The 12,487-nt window shown below is 44.4% G+C and overlaps 1 protein-coding gene across 2 annotated transcripts in view; it reads left to right on the top strand.

Moving 5' to 3' along the window:
* LOC124722085 overlaps window positions 1-12,487 on the top strand; it is a 338,589-nt gene that overhangs the window by 301,553 nt on the left and 24,549 nt on the right. For both annotated transcript variants that reach the window (XM_047247280.1, XM_047247281.1), the window contains one exon: window positions 3,414-3,653. In XM_047247280.1, coding sequence (XP_047103236.1) covers window positions 3,414-3,653 — 240 coding nt within the window. The remainder of the gene's footprint in view (window positions 1-3,413; window positions 3,654-12,487) is intronic.

The raw sequence follows: 12,487 nt of genomic DNA, 5'->3' as shown, positions 1-12,487 counted from the left end.
CAACTTGAATAAAAGAAGGAATCGGTTGTTAGGACACATTCAGAGAATGCAAGGGATCACCAGTTTAGTACTGGAGGGAAGTGTGGGCGAGTAAAAATTATAGCGGAAGACCAAGAGATGAACACCTTACGCAGGTTCAGAAGGATGGAAGCTGCAGTAGTTATTCGGAGATGAAGAGGCTTAAGCACAGGATAGAGTATCACGGAAAGCTGCATCAAACCAGTCTTCGGACTGAAGACAACAATATCAATCAGGTGGTTGTAACAACTGTCTGCTGAAAACCGGGAACATTTTACATAAAAGCTTTTTTGCCACGTAGTCAAATATTTACGTTCCTTCCTGAAACACAGTGAGTAACTCTTTCGACAGTTCGTCTGAAGACGTGTCATTATCTGCCGTAGACTGTGGAAGGTACAATTACCCTAGTGCAGAAAGGAATAAATTATTAGTTTCGGAGGCAAGAGACTCGTATTTCTGAAACAGCAGCGTTTGTGAACTGCTTGCGTGTTAGGGAGAAAGCGTCTTGTGTGTTGAAAAATTACAGCATTGAGAGAAGAATATGGACTACTACATACTGCTTGTGTAGGAACTGAAAGTCACAGACGAAAGTGCACCATCGCATGCTGACTAGAATGGAGTGCGTGAACCAGGAAGCTACCAAATGTCATTTTAGCGATTTGTGCTTTCTGTGATTCCCTGGTCTCAGTTATATAAGCAGAGCTCATATTATGAGGAATTTTCAACCGAAATGGCCTTATTCTGCGTTAGAGAACTGGAGTTACGTGGACTGGCGAATTCTTTCCAAGCTTCTTTGCTGCATCATGAAACGCACATACGCTAACATATTATGTCAGAAACCGCCGAAAATAAATACCATACAGCCACTGTCAAACTGACGAAAATGTGGATGCAGGGTAAGCTCGTGTGAATTATTCTCGTCGTGTTTTATTTTTTTTCTTTATTTTTTGACCACGCATTCTTGTGACGTACTCTCGATTTACCTGGTTATGAATCCAGCAGTACGGATCACGTATGCTAACGAACGTAAAATTTTCTGTCTAGCTGCTATCGAGCGGGACTGCACTGTAGTTACGGAACTTCGATTGTACTGTGGATTCATACTCCTCCGGATATCCTAACACAGGTTTCACTAAATAATTTTCGGTGGATGCTGTAATTGTTCGTCTAAAAAAGCTGCAGCCGACCGCACCCCCATACTTTTCCATACGAGCTACTGCACTGTCTCTAATGACAGGATGTTAGTCACTAACGTTCATCTTTTTTAGTTTACGGCGGGGTTCTAAAAAGTAACGCTTCCAGATTTTATATGTGAAAACTCTTAAAGCTTTTTAAATAAAACAAACCTTATTAACATTAGATATATATATGTTTATTCTGCGTGTCTCTATATGTACTGCCGGCCGGTCTGGCCGAGCCGTTCTAGGCGCTTCAGTCTGGAACCGCGCGACCGCTACGGTCGCAGGTTCGAATCCTGCCTCGGGCACGGATGTGTGTGATGTCCTTAGGTTAGTTAGGTTTAAGTTGTTCTAAATTCTAGGGGACTGATTACCTCAGATGTTAAGTTCCATAGTGCTCAGAGCCATTTGAACCATTTATATATGTATTCCTCAACAACTCCACGATGGCTACGAATACATTCTCGTAATGAGCCACCAGTTTTTGATAACGTCATTGTATCAATGTGTACTCTGAGTACACGGCGTTGCTCGGGCATGTATTTATTCCAATCTTCTATTAGTCCATCTGCTCCTTCCCCCTCTCTCTGCCCATCACCTCCTCCCCTTCCTTTCCTCTCTCTCTTTCCACCTTTTCTCCAACCTCACTCTATCCATCTCATCCTCTCCTTCTCTGTCTATTTCCTCCTCGACCTATCTCTGTCCATCTAACACTACCCCCTCTCTCTATCCATCTTCTCCTCCTTGTCTCACTGTCCACATCTTCCACCCCCCCCCCCCCCCCCAATGCTGGCCATCTCCTCCTGCCCCTCTCTTTGCACACTTCTTCCTCCACCCTCTCTCTGTCCACCTCCTTCCCCTCCTGGTCATGTTCTCCTCCCCTCTTTATGTCCATCGCTTCCTCCTCTCTTTCTCTAGCCATCTCCTCCTCCTCTCTCTCTGTCCTCCTCCTCCTCCTCCTCCTCCTTCTCCTCCTCCCGCCTCTCTCTGTCCATCTCCTCCTCCTCATTTCCCTGTTCACCTCCTCTTCCCCCTCTCTCTGTGCATCTATTCCTCCCCTACTCTTTTCTGGACACTCGCACCCCAATATTAGGTTGTTGTTTCTTAAACCCTCAGTATTTCTTTTCAGATAGCGAAATGCGTAACAAGTTTGGGTGAAATCGATCCAGAGGTTTAGGAGCTTCACCTGTGTATGCATATGTGACATATACTCCACATGTATTTAATATATTTCACACATGTTTGTACAGATATTTCACATGTACCTCTAGGGAATTTCATCCTGCTGTTTCGTTTTCACGCACTTCAATGTTTATGACGTCATATCTCCTCAACGACATGTCGTACAGTGATAGAATTTTGCAGGTACATTCCGTGTTATATGTGAATACTGTGTACAAAGTTTGTTACTAATAGATTTATTAATAAAGAGGTAATAACTTAACAGGTCATGCCTGATGCGGCAGTTTTACTGCACGAACAGCGAAATTGTAGTGGCAATGAACTGGTCAGCAGAAACAGTTTCGTAAACGTTTGAAATTAATCAATTAATTAAATTAAGTGGCTAAGTGCTCTCATTCTCAAATAGTGGATGAATAAAGTCTGGGTATTAGCGCATCATGGACAACACTTCTGTTTCACCCCCACCCCTTTGAGAGGTAGGTGGTTGTACAACATGTACTATTGGATAGAGCATCTCTGCAAGTTTTATCTCACATTACAGGTGCTCAGTATCGGCACCGTTTGTGACACTGAAAATGTAAATACTTGCATACCATTTATTGAAGTTGCTACAACTGCTGTCCGGACACGTGCAGCAGTATCGAGCCCACTTCGGAAATCTGTTCATTGGGTTGCCTATCTGCAGGCGCGAAATAATTTGATGTGACAATACGTAGTGGATGATTCGCCGATAGTGGTGCGTTCTGCAACTACCCTAGGGAGCGCACTACGAATCGAAACTTGGAGAGATGCTCCATCCAATGATATGTGCTATTTTTCTGTATGTCTTTCAGCTCTCGCACAGTCCTGTTCTGTCACCACCAGAGGAACTTACGAATAATGCCATACTTTACTGGGGGTAGTGAAATACTGTGACGTCTTGGGATTGAACGCGATGATCCGCGTGGTGACTCCACTGGAAATAAAATGTGTTGTCTCGCTTTTTGTTTGCGAGGCACCCCTTAACGCAATGGTTGTGTGTGTGTGTGTCAGCAGGTGGTGGTCCCGGGCGGCGTGATCCCGCCGTTCAAGCCGATCGCACCGGCGCGCAACGTGAGCCGGCCATCGCGGCTGGCGCCGGGCGCGGCTGCGGGGGTGGCGGGGCTGCCGGTGTTCCAGGCACTGCCCGCCTCCATCACCAGAGCCGCCGCCCCCGCAGCCGTGGCGCACCCGCTGCCGCTGCCCGCGCCTCAGGCGCTGCGCAACGCCCTCAACAATGCCAACAACCACTTCCAGGTGCGTATCACTCCACAATGGTTCCTGTCTGCCTTAAACCTTCACGTCCCACGTGCTGTCTCACTGACCGCAAAGCGTTAATTGTCACTCTTATGATAATGCGTAGGGGTGAGAGAGGAGACTGTGCGTTGTCTAGTTCTTCCCCGAATCTACCGTAGTTTTCTTCGCCAGTAGATACTCGAATGTAATCTGGACCTACACTATTACTGCTTCTTCCGTGCTATACAGTCTCTGAGACCTCACCTGGGACTTTGTGTTGTGGGTTCAGTAGCCAGGTCTTCGTCTACGGTTGTTACGGACATTGACTTTGAGGATACTGTTTTAAAATCGTTTGAGGACAATTTAGAAAGTGACGATGGATCAGATAGTGACAAACGAAACTGGAATAGGAACGGTGCGAAAGTCAAGACGAATTTGTTTTGCTACCTGTGTATTCGTTGAATGAAACAAGTGATTAAGGTGACGAAGGCAGAAGTGCACATACTGGATCTTTAGCTAAGGATTCTGCTAGAAATGTATTTGGTCGAAACAGATATCGCTGGTCGTCGAAGCCTTTTTCAAAGATGGCCAATGGCATTATTTTTCCGCGTATTAGACATAAGTGGGGTGAATGCGTTTGCCCTTCACAATTACTACAAAGACAATACTCAGGTGAGCCGCTTAAATGTTTGAAGAAGCTTGCAAACTCGTTGGTGACACCACAGTTAAAAAGGGAGTCAACAACTATCATGTACCACGTAAACGTCGTGCATCCATTCACCGTGTTTACGGTGTAGCAGAACCGAGAGTAGAAGTCGTAGTAGAACGATTGGAAAACGCAAAACAGGCTTCACCTGTGGCCCAAAAAAGAACAGAAAGACGCAAAAATCGATCTAACTTGAATTATCTGCAAAAATTTCCAGCGAGTGCAAAGAAAACCTCTAAGAAGGAAACTCAAAACCTAGAAAGTACTAGTGTAATATTTTTTGAATGTTTAACGGAAGTTCCTTGTGATGTTATTATTACATGCATAATAAACAATAAAAATATAGCAAAAAGTAAAATTTATAGGGCAAGGTATTTGAGCATTGTTAATTATAGGTATCTTTTATTTTCATGCATTATTTCCTCGTTGCCTTTATTATCTTCTTAACATTGTGTTATACATTCACAAACTTTTCTCATAGATGTTAGTGAAATCCACTGCTTAAATAATGCAGTTAGTGACGACTACTATAATTTGATGATAGATACAATGGGAATCGTACAGTCCGCCAGTTGCATGGCAAAAGCTTAGTCAGACCTTTTCCTACGTTTTGTCAGATATAAACCTTGAAAGTCTCCTCGGGTTTGCTGCTGGATCCCAAAATCAACATGATACATTATTTCGGTGATCCAGCTGTCCGCCATCTTCAGGAAAACGCTGCTGCTGAGTCTAGCATCAGTTTTCAGCAGGACTCAGCAACAGCGTTCTCCTGAAGATGGTGGGCAGTTGGTTCGCCGAAATATTGAATCAAGTTGATTTCAAGATAAGGCAACAAATCCGAGGAGACTTTCAAGACTAGTCACGCCGGGTAAGTCTAAGAAGTCACAGATATAAAACTGTCTTCCATGGAAGAATAACACCTAAAAATAGGACATATTACAACCAGTGTAGCCCACGCAGAATACGGTGGCCGATAAGCAGTGACCAATTTTCGTCCAAAGCGTTAGGCGAGTTCATTCGTTTGTTCGGAAAGGGAGGCCGACAGCGACTGAGACCTTTCGGTCGGTCGGCGGTGACAGAATCGAAGGGGAACGCCCCGCAGTCTTTCTCAAACGATTTTACAGAAACTATATGGTAAAAAAAATCATTTTTGCTTTGCTTATAGTTTTATATAACAGGTTCGTGATGACGTGCCCATCATATCGTTAATGGTCATAGTTATTGTGATATTTGCGCGAAATTCGAAACAGTTTGCAACGAAAAACAGAGATAGCTATGATTTTGCGTTTGGTGCATATTATATAATATGTTGAAGCGTATGGAATTTAGCTAACAGATTGAATTTTTTTTAGACTTGGGTGGAGCTCTCTATCTGTCATCAATCTGAAGAAAATTAGTCTGACGTATCACACTCAATGGCGATCGCACCGTGTCAGTGATAAAGCCAGAGCGAAATATTCACAGCATTCCTCATATTTCCCCGACAATTTGAGATATCGAAATGAGATTTTGGCAAATGATAGCACGCAAAAAATGTTCAAATGTGTGTGAATTGTTAAGGGACGACGGCAAAGTTAACTCAGATTCATTCCTACACTCCAACAGGTCTCTGCATTGGGACAACTGCTGCTGTTAACGGGAAATGTGAATCATTCCCACCACAGGCCATGCATACACGGAATCTTTCTAGAAAACCGGTCACATATATATTTTATCATACTTACAATTAAATGTTATGATCACGGTCGCAATTGAATGGCATTCGACAAAGAGTGAAGTATCAGAAATATACCCTGCTGAAGGCTGTGGCTCTGGAAATGGAAATATCTGTACCTTCCTTACGACTGGAACTAGTCATCTGCTTTACACATGTAGGAACACAAACACATACATTATAAGCATGATGCTCAAATGCGAACATATCACGCACCCCCCCCCCCCCCCCCCACTACTACTAAGTATAATACTTGACCATAAATGATTCCACATGATGCAAAATAATACTGACCGAAAATCAACGATTGGTGGGCATGTCTCTTAGGTTCTTCTTGCGAGTGCTAGCACTCTGTTTTAGAAAGAGAGATGTAATCGGCCAGATGTTAAAAAAACTAAATCGCAACAACTACTGTATGTTATTGTCACAAGCGGCCTTGGTTCTATAGGTGCACACAAGTATCCATGTTAACAGCTATACCCACTTTACAAATCGAGGTATGACATTACCTCTGAATGAGGTGGTTTTCTGCGGACAAATACCGTGATAGTGATCGTAGAAATGTGTATTATCAGACCAACACATAGCCCACTATGCAAGCTCGTGATAAAATTACCGCATTTTGAAAGTGGTATGTAAGCGGTATTTGCGACTCCCTCACACCGCCCCAGCTAGATAATTCTATAGTATTTGTAACGCATTCTGTCTCGATACCATATCAGAGGTTCTGCGATATATCCACTGAGTTGTAGGCGATGACTGATTGAGAAGGAACACAAACAGTAGTAGTAGATGATGTGCTGGTTGAGGTCATAAGAAAATATACATTAGCTTCTCAGATCTCTAGTGTTACGCTATGCACTAGAAATTATGTCTGGGAATTGGAAAGAGGTCATTCCATTCAAGCACATACCTGCATTGGATCCAATTGACAATTCCTTTATTGATTACAACCACTACTCAGTCATGTTTCTGGCACTCCCACATCTCGAAACGAGTCACCTTTCCCGAGCCTAGCTGCTACAGTAAAATTCCAATGTGGTTTTAGTCACCCCCTACGCATCTTTCAGCTGATCCCATTTCTACAGCTTTCCGCATGTGATCATTCCAATTTAAGTCGGAACTGAGCAGAAGTCAGAGAAAGACATATCCACCACATTCTGCAACACGTGTAGAAACAGAATGATCAGAGTTAGTGCAACAGGACCGTGTTTTTACTATTTGGCGCAAATGCGCGCAATGTGGTACGCATCCAAACTAGATACAGATACTACAGGCCGAAACAGATCCACTTGATGTAATGATTAGTAGATCTCCACAAATGTGAATAATCCTAAGACAACGTCTATAAGAAGAGAAAGAATCCGATATCATCTAATACTAGGGCAGATACTAAGAAACTATATGAAATATGGCGTTCACGTGAAATCAGTATCAGGGGGTGGGGGAGGGAGGGGGGTTAGATGCAGGAACGGAAGACTTAGATTTATTGGAAGGGTTCTAGGAAAAAACAGAGGGCCTGCAGAGGAAATGACATACAAGACATTAGTGTGACAAGTTCTTGAGTATTGTTGTGTCTCTGGGAGTCCTTGCCTAATTTGCATGACAGCAGACAGAGAAAAAAAATTCAGAAACGCCCTACTTGGATTACAGCAGGTCAGCATACCCCCCCCCCCCCCCCACCAACATGTTAACTGAAATGCTCGATGAACAACACTGATAAGCCAAAAACTTATGACTACTGCCTACCGCCATGTTGGATGCCACCTGGTAGCATTGAGGACACGTGACACGATAACAACACCATGTAAGCAGAGCAGACACAGATGGGGACCACCCTAGCGAAGATGTGGGCTGCAAATGGGGAAATCCATTGAAATAAGCAACTTTGACAAAGGGCAGATTATTATTACACAGAGCCTGTGAATGAGTATCTCGGAAATGGCGAAGGTGGTTGAATGTTGACGTGCTACTGTCGTGAGCATCTGCGGAAAGAGTTAGAAGGACAGTGAAACTACCACTAGGCGCTATATGGTTGGACGTCTATTCACAAAATGTGGGGTTTGGAGACTTGTCTGCTCTGTAAAGTAGGATAGACGGTGATCTGTGCCATCTCTGCCGAAGGAGCGCAGTGCTGGTGCACACACTAGAGTTTCAGAACACACTATTCATGGTACATTGTTGAATGTAGAGCTCCGCAGCAAACCACCCCTACATGTTGACATGTTGACCCACGACATCATCAGTTAAGATTGCACTGGACACGGGACCATTGGGATTCGACCAACGATCAATGGAAACGTGTCGGCTCTTCCACAGAATCACATTTTTCTAGACTGGTCGTCTCCACAAACACCATCATTGAGATGAACGGCAGCTTCAAATGTGCAGCGCACCACAGACACAGGCTGGTAGGTCTCCAGTGCTTGCATGGGACCTGTGGTGGTAATCGCAGACACATTGACAGCTACAAACCATCTGCATCCCTTCATTCTTGATGTCTTCCCCGATGGCAATGTCGTAAAGTTTAGTTGTCCGTGTCTCGGAGCCAGAACCATGCTACTGTGGTTTGAGGAACGTTATAGTGAACAAATGTTGATGTCTTGGCGAACCAGTTCACTTGATGTAAATACTCTGAAGTTCATCCGAATCGCTATCAGGCACCATCACCACATACGCAAATCATGGGCGTTATTTATGCAAATTATATGACCTGTGCGTAGACATCTAATAACACGTAAGTAGTGGGACTACAGGGGTGCAGCCCCACTCACCACTGTTGCCAGATGTATCCAAGATAGGCCGATGACATCATCCAAGGTGGTGGCGTGTTGACTCGGAACCTGTGCAAGACATCATCCAAGATGGCGGCCGTGCCTTCATCCAAGATGGCGGATTATGGCAGGAAGATAGGTCAATTGGGCTAACTCTACTAACCTAACCCCCTCCCCCAGAAAATGGCGGTAGTTCAAATTCCATCAGGAAAATTCAACACATCTAAGAAAATAGCGGGAAAATAGGTCATTTGGGCTACCTCCACTACCTAAGTCATCCAACCGCCACCTCATCCTTGGGACTGGTGCGAAGTTTGAATTTTGGCGGTAAAGACTGTCCACTTGGGCTATCTCTACTAACCTAATAAAATGGCGGGAAACAAAGTCACTTGGCCTACCTCCACTAACCTAAGTCATCCGACTGCCACCTCATCCTAGGAACTGGCGCGAAGTTTGAATTTTGGCGGTAAAGAAAGGCCACTTGGGCTATCTCTACTAACGTAAGAAAATGGCGGGAAAGAAAAGGCACTTGGGTTACCTCCACTAACATAAGTCATTTGACCACCACCTCGTCCTAGGGAATGGTGGGAAAGGGACTCATCTTGTGCTAGACATAAGTCTTTATTATTTTGCATGCTCTATTTATTTAAACAATTAGAGACAGGAACGCCATCCAGTGTGTTCACCTCTAGGTCCGGACTCCAACTGTCTTAGTACACAGTACCACCAACAGAGTGCGCTGTCGTCCATTCCATGACATAATCCAATACGGCGGCTGTGACGTCAGCTGATTACACAAGTACCATTATCCAAGATGGCGGAAAACGGTGTGTTTGCCTCGAGGTCTGGAACTAGTACACAGTACTGCCACCAGAGAGCACTGTCGTCCATTCCATGATGTAACCCAAGACGATGTGAAAAATGGCGGGAAACAGTGTGGTCACCACGAACTCTGGATGTAGTACTCAGTACTGTCACCAGAGAGTGCTGCTGTCTGTTCTGTGACATATCCCAAGATGACTGTCTGGAGGGGCTACGGTCACAGGTTCAAATCCTGCCTCTGGCATGGATGTGTGTGATGTCCTTAGGTTAGTTAATTTTAAGTAGTTCTAAGTTCTAGGGGACTGATGACCACAGATGTTAAGTCCCATAGTGCTCAGAGACATTTTTGAACTGTCTGGAGGGGGAAATGACTCAGTCTAGTCTGGTCTGCTGGAGAGAGGAAGAAGTGTACTTTATTTATTTTGGAACAGTTTATTTAGGGATGGATTTGAGATAGTATATTTATCACACTGATACAAAACAGATGCTCTGACATGCTTGGGGTCATGCCACACAGCCCACAGACCTATAAACTACACCTAAATAACACACAACAAACAAATTCTAAATTACCGAAATAATTTGAGTACAGCCATGCACTCTCCTCCTAAATAATGCAGTACACTGATGTGCACATGCGAAATTAACTTGTAAACTGACCAAATACCGCATAGCACAGCCTACAGACCTGCTCGCAAAATAATGCAACTGACACGCAAACAACAAATGCAGACACTGCCCGACGCCCCCTGTCCATTGGAGCGCACAGGAGGCTATACCACATGCTCCCAGAAGTTGGGATGCACCAGCACCCCTCGCAAAGTGATGCACAGGTACCTGTTCGGGTCCCGCAAGCATGAGGCGACGACATCCCTTTCATACATGACACCTAAAAAATTCCTCTCGAAATATGTGGTCACCTAGGCACCATTGGTGTCGCGACCGGATGGGAGCGAAGACACATTTGCAGAGCGCGGCGACGCCGCAAGCCACAACCGGAAACAAGCCAGTGCGAGCCACCACTCTCACACCGCTGCTACCTGCAGCAAGCAGGTGAAAGTTGCTACTATTTTTGCGTATACAGTTAGAGTTCTCCGAGTGTTATACTGATGTTACAGAACTCCAACACACGGTCATACTGGGCCCATATGCGGGACTCCTCTGTGTTTTACCATTGCTGATGCGATACCTGGGAATACTGACGGCACCAAATAACACAGGGTGCACTGTTCCTAGTGCGACATTCAAGACACATCTAACCGTACTTAACTGTCCAGCGTGAGTGACGCACTGCCACTAAGTGGGCGCTCATAGCTACAAACCATCGTAAGCACATCTAACAAGGTTCTCAGCCTTGTACTGATATCACATGGCTATGTAAAATAAGAACCGAATCGACCTCTCAAAAATTGTATAGTGTCCCAGAAATAGTTAACGCTCGTTTTCTTGATGTTTCAGCTTGTATCATGCAATTCTTGCCCTAATATAACCTGTTTACGAAAAGAGTGCAGAATAACCTTAAATGCATTCTTCGTCACGGTCCTAACGTAGCACCCTGTACATCACATGTTACCCTTCGTACTTCCAACATACACAAACACTCCCACCGCTATGTAGAGACTCCCTATATCCCAGCACGAAGGATGTCATGTGAATGAATCGAGCATTATGATTGACTCTTGTCGGATTTAATCTCTGAATTATTGATGCTGCCAGTGTGGGAGCACTGCCCGCCTTTTCTTTCTTTCTGGAGGCGAGACTTTCTGTGGGAATAAAGTGTTTTACACAGATCTCCATATTGCAATGACAATTAAACCCTGCAGAGTGCCCCTACATATCGTCAAATAGAGAAATACTCTTACACTGCTGTCCCACTGGGGACAGGAGCTTGAATATTAGAGCATGAAACCGATCTCCATCACTGCGTACCATGTCGATGTAGTATACATACAATTCCTATCCTGTGCCATACAAAATCATCCCTTTTACATCATTCATACATATACCATGAAGACAGACAGCATCATAAATACTTCTAGCAGCACTAGAGAATTCCCTGCAAGGTCGGCAGTCATCCACCCCAATGGGTGACCAGAGCGCCTTCAGCGGATCAAAGTTCTTTCTTAGAACTGTTCTACAAATTTGGGCTCGCTTCCCCTCAGCACAAACACGTTACTGCTCCTGGTCCGGACCAGCTTGCTTGCTCACTTTTCTACACCCATCCCCACACTCGGGGATTACAAGAACACATGTATTTTCGCATAGTTTGCTAAAATATTATACCATTTTCTCGGTACTTCTCGATATCAAGCACACAGTTGCATCCTACCGATCGCTCGCACAACATAATTCCCAACATATAGACTGGAAATTGTTCCTTTACAAACTCAAAGCTTTAGCAAGGTGGAACATGCTCTAGACCACTTAGTAACTAGAAACTTATCCCATCCGCGAAGACCTTTACGTGAAAACTCGAAACAAATAGAGGAAACTGATATTTCCACTCGCAAATACCAATGTCTGTGATGTAACAGATTCCAAATCATCCCTAATTTACAAAGTCAACTCATATGTTTCTCATGTCTAGAGAACCGGCAAACATGTTTTTCCCCTTCTAGATGCACACACCACGATCGATGTTCCCCCAACTAAATAAAGATGCAAAATGTACAAAAGCAGTCAACTGAACAACCTACATGGGAGGGAATAACGGTCCAGCGCAAACACACCTCCATTTTCAGTCTTCTCAAATTTCCACGCAATCACGAAAGCTGCCCAACACATACTATGTATTAGTTCACTATTCTGCCATCTAGAGGGCGACACAGTTAACTCAGCT

This window comes from Schistocerca piceifrons, chromosome X (genome assembly GCF_021461385.2).
Source record: "Schistocerca piceifrons isolate TAMUIC-IGC-003096 chromosome X, iqSchPice1.1, whole genome shotgun sequence".
NCBI classification, from domain to species: domain Eukaryota; kingdom Metazoa; phylum Arthropoda; class Insecta; order Orthoptera; family Acrididae; genus Schistocerca; species Schistocerca piceifrons.
Note: the sequence above shows the minus strand (reverse complement) of the source record. Positions and strands in the feature narration are given on the sequence as shown.